This window comes from Balaenoptera acutorostrata, chromosome 10, assembly GCF_949987535.1.
Source record: "Balaenoptera acutorostrata chromosome 10, mBalAcu1.1, whole genome shotgun sequence".
Classification (NCBI taxonomy): domain Eukaryota; kingdom Metazoa; phylum Chordata; class Mammalia; order Artiodactyla; family Balaenopteridae; genus Balaenoptera; species Balaenoptera acutorostrata.
Genome location: NC_080073.1, coordinates 20,863,874 through 20,883,877, shown reverse-complemented (window position 1 = coordinate 20,883,877; position 20,004 = coordinate 20,863,874). Strand labels below are relative to the sequence as shown.

General features: G+C 38.4%; 1 protein-coding gene across 8 annotated transcripts in view; it reads left to right on the top strand.

Annotated features, from left to right (window-relative positions):
• The window catches only part of MITF (melanocyte inducing transcription factor), a 226,438-nt gene extending 208,990 nt beyond the window's left edge, over nt 1-17,448 (top strand). For all 8 annotated transcript variants that reach the window (XM_007192439.2, XM_007192438.2, XM_007192437.2 and 5 more), the window contains 3 exons: nt 5,254-5,329; nt 8,610-8,757; nt 13,873-17,448. In XM_007192439.2, the coding sequence (XP_007192501.1) occupies nt 5,254-5,329; nt 8,610-8,757; nt 13,873-14,274 (626 nt within the window). In that variant the 3' untranslated portion in view covers nt 14,275-17,448. The remainder of the gene's footprint in view (nt 1-5,253; nt 5,330-8,609; nt 8,758-13,872) is intronic.
• The last annotated feature ends 2,556 nt before the right edge of the window (nt 17,449-20,004 follow it).

The following is a 20,004-nucleotide window of genomic DNA, read 5'->3' as shown; positions in this document are numbered from 1 at the left end:
CCAACTACCCAAATATAAGTTGCTCACACTGGAACTTACTAAAAAAAGGGGATTATGGGATCACCTTCTCCAGTGAGATTTAAAAGAAAAAAGTTAAACATCTGGAGGGGAGTCATTGGGTGACATGAGGTAGCCTCCTAAATTTCTGACTTTACCTGTGACTTAAAAAAAGAAGTTTTCTAACATTTAAAATTATTTTTTTTACATGCTTAATTTACTCTTGGTCACATCTTTAAGCTCTTTCCTATGAAAAGTTAAGATTTTTTGTTTCATAAACAAGTGAAAGAGGCTGAAAATAAAAAAGGGATTGGGCTTGGAAATAGAAAATAGTTTGTGTGTGTATGAATTTCTCATCTCTTGCCCCCTATCCTTTTTTTCTTAAATTGATTTTTAAGGGTATAAGTTATGTATAAATACTTTGTCCTTATAAAAATGATAGAATAAGGCCAGAGTTCTCTGATCCCTAAAAATAATCATTGTTGGGTTTTTTTTCAATTTGCTGTTTGTCTTTCCAACCTCTTTCCAAGTTTTTAAGAACATACACCCTTACACTTGCATGCAGAGGTTATAATAGAATGGTTTTGTGTATGATTTAACACAAACAGTATCGCATTGTCTGTATCTGTTACTGCCTGCTTTTTTACTCACCAGTATGTCCTGAAGACCTTCTGCTGTTATTCATCTAGATCTATCTACTTTTAAAAAACTGTTGCGTAGTATTCCACAGTGTAACTTGTGATATTTCATAATCTTCCTACTGCTAAGTGTTTATGTTGTTTCTAGTTTCTCCCTATTATAAACAGTGCCACAGTGAACATTTGCAGACATGCCTCTCTGTGTACAGGGGAGTTTGTTTCTCCAGATTAAATGCTAAGAAATGGAATCACTAGGTCCTTGGGGGAAGGAGGTTGTGTGTGCGTTTCTTCTTTTAATAGATCCTGCCCTTCCCAATTCCTGTTTCACTTAGAAGAAGCTTTCCTCATCTTTTAACCAAGAGATTTCAACTAATATTTCTAAGGTCTCCTCTGGCTTCAAAGTAATTTTACTGTAAGATATTTCTTCTTTTAAAATACCTTAGAAATGAGATAATGATAATTTCTCCTAACTGAAATGTGGAAACTAAGTTGGATGTTGTCAAAAACATAATCTGCCTTTACTTAGTCACCTAAACTCTCAAGTTCAGGGTTGTCAGTAAAGTGTAAATATGATCAACTCTGAGGGCTATAAAACAACCTTAAGATCTCATTGAACTGTTGGAAATTAATACTCAAGTTTCAACTGCCCATTGGCATAGCTTTTCCTCTTCTAGGAATTTATCTTGTAAGAGTCCTTGCCAAAATGGGCAAAAGAATACATTCATTTATTCACTCATAGCTACTTTTTGAGCCCCATTATGTACAAGGCACTTTTCTACAGAAGTGAACCAGATAGACAGGTCTGCCACCCTGAGGAGCTTACATCAGAGTCAGGGGCAGACAGAATAGATGAGCAGTCAGATACGCGCAGATGGTTTTTACAGCATAGGATAAGTACTGTGATAGGAGTAAAAAGTACACGCGAGCATTGGCAAAAATAGTCATTATACCTTTGAAAAAGAGGGAGAAATTGGAAATAGTCTAAATATTCATCAGTGGAGGATTTGTACATAAATTATGGTACATCCTTATGAGGGACACTCAGTGCCTCTTAAGAAGAATGGGGTTGGTCTGTTTTACTTGTCTACAATGTATTACTGAGTGAGGAGAGCAAACTGCAGAATAATATGTATAGGGTCCCATTATGTAAAAAAGAAAACACTGTATGGGGGTGTGTGTGTGTGTGTAAGAAGATCTAGGAGTCAGCCTTATTGACAGTTTCGTCAGGCAAAAAATGTTGGGTGGTGTAAAGAGTTTGCTTTTACTTTTTTCTGTATACACTTTTGCATGTTTTGCAAATTTTTGCGAGCTCATATCACTTTTATAATTGGGGAGGGTAGGCACTGAATTAAAAATAAAATGCAGTACATACAAATGTTGACGATGAAAGTTGTCAACAATATGCTGTCGAGTGAGAAAAGATAGATGCAGAATGGTTTTTAGTGTAATTCTGCTTTAACAATGTCATTCTTTATTCAATACATAGTTGTTGGGGGCCTACTGTGTGCTGGGCTCATATAGGTACTCAGAATGCCTCAATGAATAAACATATAAATAAATAAACAAACAAAAGTATGCAGATATTAGATGGTATAGAGCTCTATAAATGAATGGAAGAAAGATGTAGATGTTAGGTGGCAGAAAGTTCTTTGAGGAGACATAGTGCAGACAAGGGGGTCAGGATGGGAAGTGGTGGTTCAGTTCTAAATAGGTAGTCAGGGAAGGCTCATGGGTAAATTTGAGTCACCTCACCTGAGGGAGGTGAGGGCGGAGCCATTCACGTATCTGCGGGAAGAGTGTTCCAGGCAGGTGGAACAGCAGGAGAAGGTCCTAAAGTGGGGAGTGTGTCTGGCTTGGTTGAGGAAGAGCAAGGCCCATAAGGCTGAGGGTGGGGGGAGCACAGGTGAGTCACCATAGAAAGTGTGGTCACAGTGGGAGATGAGTAGAAATGAGGTCAGAGAGATGGGAGCCCCCAGATCCTTGGAGGACGCCTTGAGGACCGGGTGTTTGTCTAGGTGAGAGGGGAAGCGACTGGAGGGTTTTCAGCAAGAGATTGACAAGCTCTGACTTATGTTTTAACAGCTTCTGTGTTGTAGTTAGACTAACGGCGGTAGGTAGTGATGGGCATGGGTGAAGCAGAGATACCACTCAGGAGGATTGCAATAATCCAGGCAAGAGATGATGGCGGCTTCTATTCAGGTAGCAGTGGAGGTTTGAAGCGGACGGTTCTGGAAATATTTCGAAGGTAGAGCGAGCAGATTTTGATGATGGATCAAGTGTGGGATGTATTGATTAAAGAAATAGAGGTACAGAATTGATGCCAAGGCTCTGGCCTAAGCAACTGGAAGGACGAAGTTACAGTAAGTGAGCTGAGAAAGCCCGTGGGTGGAGCTATTTGAGGGGGGAAGACCAGGAGCTCAAGTTTGGAATGCTGGGGCTGCCTGTGGGACCTCCATATGGAGACATCTAGTAGTCAGACTTATGAGTCTGGAGTTCCGGGTTGCAAATACAAGTATGGGAGTCATCAGTGTATATGTGGTATTTAAAGCCATGAGACTAAATGTGGTCACCAGGAAGTGAATGTAGACTGAGTAGAGTCCTAAGAACTGTGTCCTGGGCGTACATCTAGGCCACGTGTGTGTTTATTCTTAGAGCATAAAAATAATCACAAAGGATATATAACAGATTTTACAGTGGTGGTATCTGGATCATCGGGGATTTTTATTTCATTTCATGTGTTTCAGTATTGTTTGTTTTTTTTTACGATTATTATATTCCTGGAAAAAGTAAGAAAACATGTCATGCTTCAGAGTTTTGGGGGAAGTTAGCTAGAAGATCAGAGGTCCAAAAATTTCTTCTTTGGAGCCATTTATTATCACTTGCTGTTTCTATTTTATAAAAGTCTGATAATAAGATAGTATTATACATAACTGACTTAATCATAGAAATAATCACTCAGCTAAGAAAAAATGCAGTATATATTGAGAAAGTAGTGAATAATATTATTTATCTAAGTGTGCACAATATTAGTGAGTCAAATATAAATATATATTAGGTTTTAATATGTGTAAAGTAAAATATTCATATCTTTAATCCAATTTATTAGACTTTAAGTTATTTGGAATTTATTTGTCAGACTAGGTAAATGAAAAACATTTATTAACTCATATGCCTACTATTTCACCCTCCCGTAAGAAGATGATAATTTAGTTAAACATACAGCTGGATTTATAAAAGAAGAATGCTGTTAGGATGCATGGTATAGTTAAAGATGCTTGACTTCTAGGATTATTTTATTCAGTACTGTAACCCCTGGACACATCTGCCTATTGAGCACTTGAAATGTGACTAGTCCAAATCGTGGTATGCTAAAAGTGTAAAACAGACACTGGATTTTGAAAAGTTAGTACAAAGAAAAGAATATTAAATATCTAATTTATAAATTTTTATATAGTTTACATGTAGAAATTATAATATTTTGGATATATTGAGTTTAATAAAAATATTAGGGCTTCCCTGGTGGCGCAGTGGTTGAGAGTCTGCCTGCCAATGCAGGGGACATGGGTTCGAGGCCTGGTCTGGGAGGATCCCACATGCCGCGGAGCAACTGGGCCCATGAGCCACAATTACTGAGCCTGTGCGTCTGGAGCCTGTGCTCCGCAACAAGAGAGGCCGCGACAGTGAGAGGCCCGCGCACCGCGATGAAGAGTGGCCCCCGCTTGCCGCAATTAGAGAAAGCCCTCGCACAGAAATGAAGACCCAACACAGCCATAAATAAATTAAAAAAAAAAAAATATATATATATATATATATATATTAAATTACACCTCTTTCTTTTTACTTATTTAATGTGACTACTAGAAAACTAAAAATTACATATGAAACTTGCATTATATTTCTCTTGGGCAGTACTGGGCTAGAGGAGGGGTTTTTCTATGACCTGTAGCCTAAGAATGTTTTTTACATTTTTGACTGGCTTTAAAATATCAAAATAAGAATAATATTTTGTGATATATGAAAATTATATAAAATCCAAATTTCAGCATCCAATGTTTCTTGCTAGTAAAATAGATACAAAAATTGTATCTAGTTAATATTAGTACATTTTGAATTTTGTTAACACAAAATTTGTGCAAATCTGTTTTCTCTCTTGCTGTGTAAGTACCTAATAATATGCTTAATTTTGCTATTTGGCCCACAGAGTACTCACTATCAGACCCTTTTCAGAAAGCTTGCTGCCCCTGGTCTGGAGGATCAGTGTTGAGTTCTGGCGGTTCTCCACTTATTGCTGGGTGTCCTTGTCAGGTCCCTAATATCACCAAGGTAGTTTTGTCATTTGTAACTGAGGATGGTAACTCCAATTTCAGGAGTTACTAGAGTCAAATGAGAAATTACAGTCTCAGGGCTTCGTAAATGATAAAGTTCTATACAAAGCTAGCTCATTTTTTAAAGGGCTTTATCCTCAGTACCAGAACTAGGAAAATAACCAGGAAATACGGATTCAAGTTTCTGTTGTCCTGACCCAGCAGAGTTAATATGCACATGCCTTTAATGAGATATGCTAAATGCGTACATGTCACCATTACTAATAGCCCTTTCCTGTGCTCTTTTCTTGAAGTTGAACGAAGAAGAAGATTTAACATAAATGACCGCATTAAGGAACTAGGTACTTTGATTCCCAAGTCAAATGATCCGTGAGTACAATTGCATTGTATATTTTTTCGTACTTTAATGTTTTTTCATATGTTGCAAAAAGCACACAGTTATAAAAACTAAAGAAGTACCCCCTCTCCCTTTGGTTCCATTTGTGAATACTTCTTGCACCTTTCTTTTGGTTAGTCTCATCAAACTGAAATTTCAAGAGAAATGAACTGAATTGTTCAAAAGTATTATTGGACATGAGCTGTTCAGCTTTGGATGTGAGGAGGTGACTTCCTGAAATCTGAGAATCCTTGGCAACTAAACACCGAACTACTAAAAAAATTCTTTTTATCAGTTCATGCAGGACAGAGATTTCAGTAGCTGATAAAGCAAGATTTGTTAGCTATTTGTTTGCCAACAACCTCATACAATATCTGTAGGCACGGAGAGCTGATACTGGAGATTTCAAGTTTAACAATATTCAGCAGACAAAAGGTCAATTTTTTTCCCAAAAATTACATGCCCTTTGTTTTACCAATCTAGGAAAAAGTAATTTTTAATCCTCTTATAAGCACAGGTCAGCTAATTTGGATTTCAGCTTTCGGTCTCTCATGCCACTCTTTCAGAGATAACGGTTGTAAAGATAATTTTCCTACCAGCAGTGTCAGCAAATAGGACAACAAATACACAATTTTTATCCATTAGAAATTGGCCCATTTGAAGTAAGGGGCTCTAAGATGTATACATTTTAATGGCTCCCACAGGCGGTCTATGAAATTAGCCTTTGAATATGACCTTTTAGCTACCTTATAAAATGTAAAGATGAAATCAAGCATTATTCATGCAAGGCTTATTAAATTTGCTATTCACATTATTGTCAGGGAATTTGTGACAAAATAAAATAAAACCATTGCCCATTCTAAGGTGGTTTTGATGAATGTTCAAGCGCAGTCTCCATCATCAACATTTCGCTTTCCCAGGTTTCAAGGAAAGCTGTTTTGAAACTCAAAACATTCAAAATCTCAGTTCTGCAGCACAAATGCATCCTACGAAGGGGCTGTGACCTTCATTTCCTATAGTCAGTCTTGCATGATAGTTGAAATTGAATTCCCATTTTCCTATTCTTTATCAGCTTTCACTTTTTAGCATATTCTTTTAAACTGCAGCACGTGGATCTCTTTAGCAACATATTATGGGGCTGCAGTGAAAGCCTCTATTTGCATATCTTCTTTCTCTGTTGTATTAGAATACTTGTGTGTTTATAATCTGAACTGATAACAATCTTTAGTTGTAGGCATTGTTTCAAGCTGAAATGGACTGCAATCTGTATGGGGGGTTTCCTATACCAGGTTTCTGGAACAGACTTTGGGGCTGCTATAGAGACATAGTCTAGCTGATCACGGTCTCGGCCCCATACCCTCTCCTGCCCTAGAGTAGATCTGCTTTTATTGACTTATATATTAGGGATCTGTTTACACTTTTGTGTAAAAAAAGGGTTGCTCTCGTTGCAAAAAACAAAAAAAAGTTTGGAAACCCCAAAGCATAATTGATTAATTGGGTCTCACAAGGAAGTAAAACCCAAGAAAATTGGTTGGAATAGTCTCTTCTTAAAAACGGAGTAGCTGCTTGCGTGTTTCAGTACTGGTCTCTCACCTTACTGGCCTAGTGAAGGCATCTTTCATTATAATTTTATTTCTCTCTGGCGGCTGAAGTTTCTGTTATTCTCTTCTTAGCCCTGAACATTAAGCGGGTTGCCTTTGTGCTCACTCTGAGTATCTCAGAACACCTCCCTGGGTTGCCATCTTTGGTGCCCAGACCCCAGGGATCAACCCCTGGGAATTCTCTGGGGGCTGTAATTCAGCATCCCATGGGAGAGCTTCTGTGTTGTTCTTAGTCTAACCCGTATGAGGATCAATTACTTGGTGGCTTGTTTTAATGGCCCTCCATTCACACGTCCCAGCTGATACTTCCGATCTCCTTTTAGCAGCTATAGATTATGGGGTAGGAGGTTTTCCATACATTAAATTGTTTTTGTTTTCATCATTGTCATTATCATCATGAATATTTTCTATAAAAGAGCTCAGGTTAATTTAAAGCACTATAAAAATATTACTATTAGCTATAATTCTATTCTATAATTGTTTTCTGGGGTGCTCTAGACTTTTCAACTCACTTTTACCTACATTTTAATGGCATTCTTAATGTTCTCATATAGGAATACAGTAGCGCTATAGTGTTTAAAAACTGAAAGGCACCAAGCTCAGGCTACCTGGGTTTGAATTCCAAAACAGTCCCCTACTAGATGTCTGTCTTGGGGAAGAATTCTCATATTTCATTTTTCTCATCTGTTAAAAAAAAAGGGGGAAGGAGGATCAGAATATTCCTACCTAGTCTAGTTGTTTTGAGCACTCAGTCACATAAGAGGAAGAGTAGTTTAGGGCGTGGGGTCTGGCACCAGATTCTTCAGGCATCCTGGCTGTACCACTTCCAGGCTGTGTGACTTTGGGCAAATTACTTAACCTCTCTGTGCCTTTGTTTTCCAGTCTGTAACATGGGGATAATATTAGTGCCTACCGATTCAGGTTGTTATGATTAAATGAGCCGTAAAGCACTTTGAAAAGTACCTGTCATGCAGTAAATGCTGTTTAAAGATAGCTATGGTAATTACCACATTGAGTCCTTAACACAGTGCCTGCTCCATTTGTTTGAACTGCATTCTAAACTTTTCCCAGCATATTCATAGAAAGTGCCTCCTTTGATTCTAACAACATACCTATGAGCCTGCTCATACAAGCATGGTATCACTGTTTTGTAGATGAGGAGGTGGAGATCGGAGAGAGGTTGATATTCATGGGAATATTCATGATAAAACCCAAGGATGCCATTTTTATGCCGCATACAATCCAGTAGTGGGATCTCACAGAATTTTTTTTTAATCATAACTTCTTCTGTCTGAGTGAGTTAACTTTTATAGTCCTAGACATCTATAACTATTGAATATAGTGTTTAAGAGTATTGACTTTGTCATCAGCAGACCTAAATTTAAGTCCTGACTCCACCTTCACGTAGCGCTGGGACCGAAGGCAAGTTGAATCGTCTCTGATTCAACACGTGCACAACGTCCCTCTGACTCCAGGCGCCTGTCCGGGTAAAAGAAGATAACGTAGAAGTTATGGGTGGACGGTGTCCAGCGCGTTGCCAGCACTCAATGAATGATAGCGATTCTCAACTTCTAATTGTTATCTCGTCTTTAGAAACTGAATGCTCTGAATATTGAATTTTCATGGAGCCTCCAGTCCTAAAACAGTCTGTTTCCTTCCATTTTCTTCCCAGAGACATGCGCTGGAACAAGGGAACCATTTTAAAAGCATCTGTGGACTATATCCGGAAGTTGCAACGGGAACAGCAACGTGCTAAAGAGCTTGAAAACAGACAGAAGAAGCTGGAGCACGCCAACCGGCACTTGTTACTCAGAATACAGGTACCAGGCGTGTTGCAGGGTGAAGGTGACTACATGTTAGTGACTTGAAGATGGGAGAAGAAGTATAATGAGCCATGAGGGAGTTGATTTATGTGATCCCAATACAGTCTGTACTCATTATTTGTGGATTCCGCTTTGTGATTTTGTTTCCTCGTAAAAATTTATTTGAAACCCCCAAATCGACACTTGTGGCACTTTCACGCTCATTTGCAGACATGTGCAGCATGGCAAATGTGACTTGGCTGGTGCGTTTGCTCCTAGTTAAGGTTGGGCAAGGCGATGCTCTGTCTTCTTGTTTCAGCTCATACTGAAACAAGTGTCCTTTTTTGCTGTCTATTTAGTGCCATGTGTTTCGCATTTTTGTGGGTTTTTTGGGTGATTTGCTGTTTAAAGTGGCCTCTGAGCGTGGCCCTGAACTGCTTTCGCATCTTCCTAAGCACAGGAAGGCTGTGCTGTGCCTTATGGAGAGAAGTTTCATTCACGCATGAGTTGTGGTCCTGTTGGCCTTGAGTTTAATGTTAATGAATCAATGATATGTAGTTAACAAGGTGACTTTAAACAGAAACACACATAAAACAAAGTTACATGTTGATTGGTTGGTGAAATGTTGTGCGCAGATGCTTGCAGGACCCTAATCCTCTGTTTCCTCCAGGAACAATGGTTCGGCATTCACTAATTCAGTGTTCATAGCAACTCTGTAGCACGTCTTTGGCCATTCATGCTCCTGTGACAAAAACGCCATAGACTGGGTGGCTTACACAACAAACATTTATTTTTTACAGTTCTGGAGGCTGGGAAATCTATGATCAAGGTACTGGCAGATTCGTTGTGTGATGAGGGCCTGCTTCTTAGTTCATAGATAGCTGTCTTCTTGCTGTAACTTTACAGGGCAAAAGGGGTGAGGGACCTCTCTGGGGTCTCTTTCATAAGGACCCTTATCCCATTCATGAAGGCCTCCCGCTTGTGACCTAATCACCTCCCAAAGCCCTACCTCCAAATACCATCACATTGGGAATTAGGTTTCAGCATATAAACTTTGGGGGGCATAGACTTCAGTCCATAGCCATAACTACTACAAATCATGAGAATTGAGAGTAGTTGTTAAATACAAAGATACCTTAGTATTGAGTGGGGTGCAGTCCATGGTCAAAGCTCATGTTTATAGGGAACCTGGGACACCCAGAAGATCTTATCATCAGGGTATAAATTTTAGAAATAGTTACAGATAATGAAGTTATACCATATGTATCTTTAGCTTACACACTCTTAAAGGGAGAGATACTAATTTTAATTATACATGTAATTCATCTGTCATTCCATTTAAGGAGTGTACATACCAACGTAACCATGAGATGGGGGATCCCTGCCATATCAGCTCCTGGTGCTTCGTCATCACTTGGCTTTTCACGCTGAATATAAAGATGCAACTTCCTCTGGAACTGTCTTGAAGAAGAGAAAGAAAAACTGACTCCTTGCTAATGACTAAAGGAGTTGGCTAGGGTTATTTTAATTTACTTGCTGACTTTGAACACCACCAGCCCATAAGGGTCGATGACGTTGTATCTTCTTCTTAAGTAGATGGACCCACTTGTACCCAGTTTCGCCATAGAGCAGTGGTTGGTTTTCAGGTTTCCAATGCACCTAATGATGGAGCGGCAGCGTAGAGTATGGCACTTTAGAGACTGCCTGGTGGTGGTTATTCCCCGATGTTGAACTTATTTAACAGAGTCGTTGACTTCTGATTTCCAAGCTTGTTAATACCCCACAACACTGTGGACATTTCTAGATGTCACATCTCTCATGTCATGGCAGTGATCTTCAGCCCTGGGTCAGAGAGACAGAAGGTGGTTCTCCTCTAGGGGGTGCCTTTTGGAATCTTGGTAGTGAAACAGAGGTTATGTGTCATTTGAAAATCCCCCTTCCCTGCTTTCTCCTTTTTTGGCTTTTGCTGCTGGTTTTATGTTCCATCTCTTCAGTAATCAGACACGGGTCTTTAGTCTCTTGTACTTAGTATATATACCTATTTATAAAAGCAACTTGTACTAATGCGTCATTTCTTCATACAAATAATAAAATACAATAACTGTTTTGAAAGACAGGCTGGGTTTTGTTTTAAGGTTTCAAACATATATATTCGTGTGAAATACGAATACCGTGAAAAATATGAATTGGAAGTTGCATGGTGACGATGTCTTGGGTTTCTTCCAACGTCAGTGAAGCAGCCTTTAGAACTTCTGTGTATCATGGAAAACATTATTAATTAGGAAAGCTATGCTGTGCAATGAGCCTGAGTTCTCTAGGTGAGATCTATCACATTATTTAGCAGTCTAAGTAACACTTCATTCAGCTGGTAAACATTTTAAATTAAACAACAAAAGATTAGAGTAAGATGGATGCCTCTCTTAACCCAACTCTTTTTTTTTTTTAACGACACACTACACGTGTGAGAGCGCTGTTCTTATTACGTGGGCGTAGATTTACAGTTGTGCATGTGTTCAGCTTGGGCCTAAGGGGTTCCTTTCATTTTCACCCTAAGTGATACATGCAAAAATGTTCACAGAATAAAGAGCATGAAGCCTTACTATCACTGGGACTGCAATTTTATTAAGCAGCCCAGGGCTTTGAAATGATGCCCAAGGAGACTTGCGTGTCTGGAGACTGTGTGAAGGAACGTGCAGATACTGGTGTGACATCTCAGCCTCCCATCTCTTGTACAGCATCTCGAGGAAGACCTTGCTAATCAAACATCCTTTAATACAGGCTGAACACAACTTTTCAGGAACATGTGTTTCTAGGCTTGTGGGCAAAGGTTGAAAGGTTGTGTCCTGTTGGAGAGTACATTTCCCCCTCTCATGATGCAAGGTGACTTGCTTCAAATGTATATTCTGTTATTTTTATTGTACCACAAACATAGGAAGATGGCATTGGCTTGTAGAAGCAAATTGCTCTTCAGGATCAATTGCGGTCTTTACGGTTCATTGTAGGAGGGTGGTCTAGGCATACTCAGAAAGGGAAAAGGAAAAGAGCTTGTTTGGAAGGTATTTGAAATGAGGCACTGGGGCAAGTCTCTGACACTCAGGAAGTGAATTAGGCACCTAGGGCTGCCATTACGAATACCACAGACTAGACAGCTTACACAACAGAGATTTATTTTCTCCCAGTTCTGGAGACTAGAAATCCAAGATCAAGGTGTGGGCAGTGTTGGTTTTTCTGTGGCTTCTCTCCTAGGCCACCTTTTCCCTGTGTTTTCCCATTCTTGTGGCTTTTCCTATGTGTGTGTCTGCGTCCTCATCTCCCCTCACCGATATTAGATGAGGACCTACCCTAAGGATCTCATTTTAACCTAATCACATCTTGAAAGACACTATCTCCATGTACAGTCACATTCTGAGGTCCTGGAGGTTAGGATTTCAACATAGGATTTTGGGGAGCGGACAGAATTCAGTCCATAATAGGAAGGATGTGAAGAAAGTGTAGGAACAGATTGAGGACTTTCTTGTGGAATTAAAAAAAAAAAAAAAAAAACTCCCTTTGCCTTGGTGAGATGGGTTAAATGATGCATCCCAAACTTCAGTTACTTGTATGGAATTTTCATCACTTTTGCCATTACTACGCAATCTTTATTAGTTCCCAGTGCCCTTAATATCTTAGTAACTTTTTCATTGCACCTTAGACCAAAAAAATACCTACCATTTCCTTGTTAGGTGCTAACAACTTAGTAGCCATTTGAAAATATAAAACATATAAATTGAAAGAAAAATCGCATTTTAATTTTATTTTTAAATAACCACATTACTTACTAGTGAGATATGTGTGCCTGTGAGGCACTGCACAGCTTCTCCAACCCTGGAGTCAGATTGGACACTGCCACCCTCGTTTCCCATTCCACACTGATTTTCATGCAGGAGTTGGTTTTTTCTTTTTTTCATTTTTTTTTTTTTTTTAAATCACAACAACTACCTGAGACCCGGCTTTGTGTTGATATGATGTGATGGAAACAATGTAACACAATCTAATACTAAAACTGTAAAACTGTCTTGAGTTTGATCATTCTCACGGTAGGGTGCATTCCCCTTGAAACTTTAAAAATATCCCCAGTGTCCTGGGAGTTCATTATAGTACCCGTTGATATCTCTGCACAGTGTAGGGACCGTAGACCTGTACTATCTACTGATTATTTTCCTTCAATCAGCTCACATTTTGACATTTTATTTTTACATTTTTTAACTTATCCTCCCTGTTAACATTAACATCTATGAGAAACTGTCTCTGTATTTCATACATAATAAAATCCACATACCACCTAAAAATCATTTACTGTATTACCAGTGATACTCTATGTACTTTAAGAAATACGGTGTTTATTCATTTGAAAGAGCAAAAAATTTTTATTTTCACAATTTATTTTTTTGCAAACGTATGATTTTTTTTAAATTAATTAATTAATTTATCATTTATGTTTGGCTGCGTTGGGTCTTTGTTTCTGCGCGCGGGCTTTCTCTAGTTGCGGTGCGCGGGCTGCTCCTTGCGGTGGCTTCTCGTTGCGGAGCACGGGCTGTAGGCGCGCGAGCTTCAGTAGTTGCAGAACACGGGCTCAGTGGTTGTGGCTCACGGGCTCTAGAGTGCAGGCTCAGTAGCTGTGATGCACGGGCTTAGTTGCTCCGCAGCACGTGGGATCTCCCCGGACCAGGGATCGAACCCGTGTCCCCTGCATTGGCAGGCGGATTCTTAACCACTGTGCCACCAGGGAAGTCCCTGATATTTTTAAAATACTTTTTAAAGCAATTTCAGGTTCAGAGCAAAATTGAGCCGAAGGTGTGGAGAGTTCCCGTATACCTCCTGCTCCCACACGTATATAGCCTCCCCCAATATTAATATCCCCACCAGAGTGGGGCATTTCAACACTAGATGAACCTATAGTGACACATCATTATCACCCAAAGTCCCTACTTGACATTAGGGTTCACTGTTGGCGTTGCACACCTTCTGAGTTTGGACGAATGCATAACGACATGTAACCGTCATTATAGTATCATGTATTGTACAGTAGTTTCACTGTCCTACAATCCTCTGTGCACCACCTCTTTAAGTTTCTGATTTTTATTTTACTTTTAGGAACTTGAAATGCAGGCTCGAGCTCATGGACTTTCCCTTATTCCATCCACGGGTCTCTGCTCTCCAGATTTGGTGAGTCGGATCATCAAGCAGGAACCCGCTCTTGAGAACTGCAGCCAAGACCTCCTCCAACAGCACGCAGACCTAACATGTACAACGACCCTGGATCTCACAGACGGCACCATCACCTTCAACAACAACTTTGGAGCTGGGACCGAGAGCAGCCAAGCCTATAGCGTTCCCACGAAAATGGGATCCAAACTGGAAGACATCCTCATGGATGATACTCTCTCTCCTGTTGGCATAACTGATCCACTTCTTTCCTCGGTGTCCCCTGGGGCATCCAAAACCAGCAGCCGAAGGAGCAGCGTGAGCATGGAAGAAACCGAGCACGCTTGCTAGCAGGTTCTCCCTGCTCTGCATTCTCACAAACTGCTCCCTTTCTTGATTAGCAGATTTAATAATTTACCTGAAGGGGTTTTCTTGATCATTTTCCTTTAATATGAAAAAATTTTTTTTCATGCTTTATCAATAGCCCAGGATATATTTTATTTTTAGAATTTTGTGAAACAGACTTGTATATTCTATTTTACAACTACAGATGCCTCCAAAGTACTGTATGGTAGTGTACAGTATCTGTGAACTGAATTCACCCCAGATTTTGGCTTTCAGAGCAAGAGGATTTTTGCATCAGAGAAATTTCTGTCCATTTTTATTCAGGGGAAACTTGGTTTGCTCTTTGCATGCCTGTGACTTCCTTGGAAATGAAATGTAAAGTTTAATTGAAAGAATGTAAAGCAACGAAAAAAAAAAGAGAAAGAGAGAGAGGAGGAGGGTGGGGAAGAAAAGAAGAAAAAGAAATCCATACTAACACTTTTCCATTTTGTAAATGTATTGATTCATTGGTACTGCCTTAAAGATACAGTACCCTTTTAGCATCATTTAGTCTTTATACTGCAAACTATTTAAAGAAATACTATATTCCATAAAAGAAAAAAAATGCAACCATTTTCATGTGTATTGTCTGGTTAGAAAATGTAACTGATACCTTAGGTGCAACTGAAATTGAAGGGAGATATAGACCAAGGCTCTGAAACATGGGGTCTCATCTTGTTCTCATTCATTCTGTGCTCTGTTACAGTTTTCCTCATCAGGGAGTGTGATTCAATTTTTCATAAGATATATTTTATTTTGAAATGGAAATTAACGTCCTCTCAAAGTAAAATGTTGAGGAGCACTGAAAGATTTCCTTTTTTTTTTTTTCCTCTTCAATTTCGCTTTTGATAAGAAAACCAAACTGGGCACATTTCTAATTGGCTTTACTATTTTTATTTTTAAATTATGTTTTACTGTTCATTTGATTTGTACAGATTCTTTATTATCATTGTTCTTTTCAATATGTTTGTATTAATTTGTAAGAATATGCATCTTAAAATGGCAAGTTTTCGATATTTTTACAACTCACTGGTGGTTTTCCGCATTCTTTGTACACACATGAAAGAAAACTTTTATGCAAGGTCTTGCGTTTAAAGAGAGCTTTGTGAATATTTTGTATATTACAGTCTCACTCAGAACTATTTTCCACACATTTAAGCTGTAGTATAAATAGGCTAAAACCGGCTTTCTAGAGAGAAACAACTTACATATTTATTTTTAGTGATATTAAACTAGCAATATCCTTGGAGAATGATAACCATAGCGTTAATATGCCCGTTATGGTCATTTAAATTGGGGTTTATTTCAGCAAACCTGCTGAATGGTTTTTAAGGAGAGAAATACTGTATTGGCCAATTACTGTTACTTGATAACAATGTTTTAACAAACAGCAATGTTATAAAGTTAGTTTCAGTGCATTATCTACTTGTATAGTCCTATGCAATAACAGTAGTGTTACATATATTCTATCAGGCCTAGATGTTTTATACAGATGACAAATGGTGTTAAGAGGCAGGCTGTTGAATGGAGTTTCTCGGTAGCAGCCTACGGTTGAATAGCAAGTGGCATAAAGCATATCCATTCAGAATGAAGTGCCTTAAATATAGCAGTAGTCTCTAGCACTGACTGAACTGTAATGTAGGAGAAAGTTTCAAGATGGTATCTATAATCAAGAGGAACGTGTAGCATGGTGCCTATGTAGACAATATAAGAGCTTCCAATTTTCCTTCATATATTTTTAATATGAAATATATTTTAGTGACAGAGTGCCAACTTCTTTCATCAGGAAACCTTATTCAGGAGGTATTTTTGTGTGTGTGTGTGTGTGTTTTTTAAAGAAAAACAGTTTAAATGTCAACTGTGAATTGGTGATGGGTATTGGAGGGTTCAGAGAGAAGGACTGTCAGATGTATGAATGGATGGCTTACGTGAAAATAATCAACCGCATAGTTACCATGCACGGTGGGCAATGAGAATCCTTGGAAACGTTGATGATGCTATCAGTTTTACAGCTTTATGACTTAAGGGGGTAGGGAAAATTAGTTCCCATTCTTTCAACCCCCTTAATTGTACAGCTCTTTTCCTAGAATAGTGATGCAAATCTGCATGAACAGCTAATTGTACCATAGTGTTCATTGATACAATCATAGCAGTGTCTATTTTTCTCTTCATATTTATATGGGGGAAGGGGAGCTGGGCGCAAAAGTCGAAGATCGCGATGGTATGATGCTGGTTTTCCTTAGCTGATTTAGAGAGTTCTTAAAAATAGAGCAAGTTTGACTCACCCATGGCCCAGGGAATTTGGCCAGGGTTAAGCCACCTTATAGAAAGCTTTGTTGAAAGAAAGCGTGGCATCTTGTACCACTGCCCTGACGCTCGCAGCTCCTGAGCTCACCATTGCCTGCTTCTCCATCCCCTTCTTCTTAACAGACAATTTCTGGGAGGGGGCAGGTGAGCAAGCTCAGGAGAACGCTGCAATCTCTGGGGTGGTTTTATTTATTTCTTTTTTGCCAAATAGAGTGTGGATGCGTTTTAGAGACTAGCTAAGCCAAGAGGCGGTGGTTTGAGCTCACTGTCTGTGACAAGGAGAATGGTCCACACCACTCCCCCCATCCCTGGGTGCAGAATTGTGACTTGGGGTTGGGCCTCCATATGGAGTGACCAAAATGCCAAACTTGTCCACCTGCCTCTGGGGTATGGCAATGGAAATACCAAATCTTCTGACTTTGCCAAAAAACCATACAACCAACCTGGTCATACATAGGATGACAAAGTTCTTTCTGGTTGTTTTAAAATACTAAAGCAATAAGAACAAATAAAATACATAGGAAGTTAAAAGATATAAAATAAAGCACAAAGGAATGCACTTACTAATATTTTTTTAAAATGCACTGGGGAAACGTTGATGTTGATAACAGTATATTAAAAAAACCCTATTTCTTGAAAAAAAAAATGACAAATGACTGTCTCTTGCGGACGCTTGGTACTGTAATGTTAATACTAGTCACCTGCTGTTGGATGCAGCAATAATTTCTGTATGGTCCATAGCACTGTATATTATGGATCGATATTAATGTATCCAATGAAATAACTGAACTGTTGTTCTTGATAGCCTCATTAAAGCATTTGGTTTTTCACTTAGTGGTGGCCAATTGTGTTTAGTTAATGCCAATTTTGAATATTTTTTGCTTTATCAAAAAATAGGAGCACACATTTTCTTCTGATTTAATGAATAACAAATTGCATGAAAAATTTTTAAATGCCAGTAAGTACTTTTTTTGTTTTAAATGCCACTCTAAGATACTACTTTTTGGTTTTAAAGATTTTTGATTACTTTATGACTTGCACTGAGATGAACTATAATTATGCAGCTTTTCCCCCCTCTGAATTTAGGGAGTTTTAAAAGTCCCAAATGCCAAGAATTCATTTTAGATATAGGAGTTTTATTTTAAATGTTTCAGTGAGAGGTCGCTTTACAAAGAGAGAAATTGTCAGAGAAACTCTTGCATATTTACGAAAAAGGTATTGGGTTTTTAAAATACAAATTTGTGATAATGAAAGCTTAATATACCCAGGTTGCCAGCTTCTGGCTGTTTTTTTTTTTTTTTTTTAAATACAGTGCTTAAGAATCATTTGATAAATGTTGGATTTGAATTGGGAAGTGTCAGACAAAACATGTCTTTATTCCCTAGCTAGACCTTAAACTTCTGCCCTTCAAAAAAAAAAAAATCATCTGGTTTAACCTCTGGAGAAAATGAACAAGAAACTTCCCATAACATTTCTGATCTGATTGTCAGCTTTTTCTTAGGCATGATTTTTTTTCCCCTTAAATTGTAATATACAATAATTGAGCCTTTTCTTTTTCAGAGTTAGTTGAATCATTTATATTTCCCATAGACATGTGATTGTGTGGTGTCTTAAAAACGTGTACAAGTAGGAAGATTTCGTATCTGAACAAGATAATTTTCTGGGCCACACGGAAAGCAGGTAAGTTGAAAGCTGGGGCTTTTCACCTCAGGGGGTCTGTACCAGGACTTTAACCCAAGTTTCTGACCTGTTAATAAACATTCACTTCACAGTCTATGAGGATCTTTAATCTCTAGCTCCCCGCCCTCCCAAACTGTTACCTGAACATCAGACATTGGCCTACAGCTTGTATGATTTTATTTCATATCCATAGACTTACCTTTCTTAAATTTTTTATTAAGCAAACTCACTTAAAAAACAAACATATATATCCCTGGCAAAGCATGGACTTTCAGCTAAATTTACTGATTTTGAATCTCATCTCTGCCCGTTTCCAGCTGTGTGATTTTGAGCAATTTACTTAGCTTCTCTGTGTCTCAATTTTCTTTCTGTTGATTGGAAATAATAAGAGCAGCTACCACAGAGTGGTCCTGTGAAGACTATTCAAATTAATACACTAGGATTTTTGCTTGACAGCACATAATAAATCCTCAGTAAGTGTAGCTATTTGTATATTATCATCATAACCACTTTCATTATTAAAATAGAAGAACGTTCCCTGGGTCACCTAAAACCATCATATGTATCAACAGAAGCATGCACGTGTTGAGAAACACTGCATTTTAGTATATGACTAACGTCTGTGTGAACTGGCAAGGTAACAGAAGCCACAGGCTACTTTGGAGAAGAGGGCATCGTTGTCTCTAGGATCCAGGATTAAACTATTTTAAAGAATTAGTAATAAATCCAATTTACATTGTAAAAACATCTTCAGCACAAATGACCTAAAATTTAAATTGTTTTAAACCTTTTTACTCTGCATGTATGCCTCTGCCATGAGAACTATTATATTATTTCCAGAAAATTTGTCTTGCTGTAGCTGAAATCTCTATTATATTCCTTAGAGAGTTAAATTTTTTAATCCTTTATGATATACAGTGATGTTATGTATCTAAAGAGTGGTGTCTTGACGATATCCTATCCGTTCACTTTTCTATCAATATTTAAATGTTTTTCAGGTTTTTATTTTCCATTATACTTACATTTGATGACTTCTTTAGAACACCATCTGAGGAGTTTATCTTCATAATCCAGCCAACATAAATGAACCTTTAGAACTACCCTGTTTTTATTTTTTTGTGTATGCCAAGATTTAATGCATAGCCAAGTAGCATGAGGAAAGCTCATTTAAGAAGAGTGTTGTAAAGTTAGATTTTTATTATATTTAGAGAGAGATGGTGATGATCTCTTAATTCTTTGCTGCCACATCTGAAGCTCAATAGCAATGGTTTCATGTCCTCACCCATTCTAACATGAATCTGTAATATACAGCTTATGCAGAATATAAATGAAGAAGTTTCCATTCCCAGTTTTCCCAAGAGGAATGTTACCCGCCCCTCCCCCCAAATACAGAGTACATTTGCCATATTAAAATTGTCAGACTTGTTTGTATATAAAATTTAGACATGGCTAATCTTATTTGTGTTCAATATTTATAGGTCTTTGGAGCCTATTACCTATACCAGATATACTGGAAAGTAATACGACTGTACCCAAATCCAAATAAATCTCAGCAACATGTCTGAATGGTAAAGGCAGTTTGCTTTTGAAAAATTTGCATTTTAAATTTCTAATTATGGAGTCAGCTGAAGTTATATCCAAATGGGTGCAATTGTCACTCAAAGTTCCTTACATATTATTCAGACAGCAAAATCTGTGTAGATAGAAGCC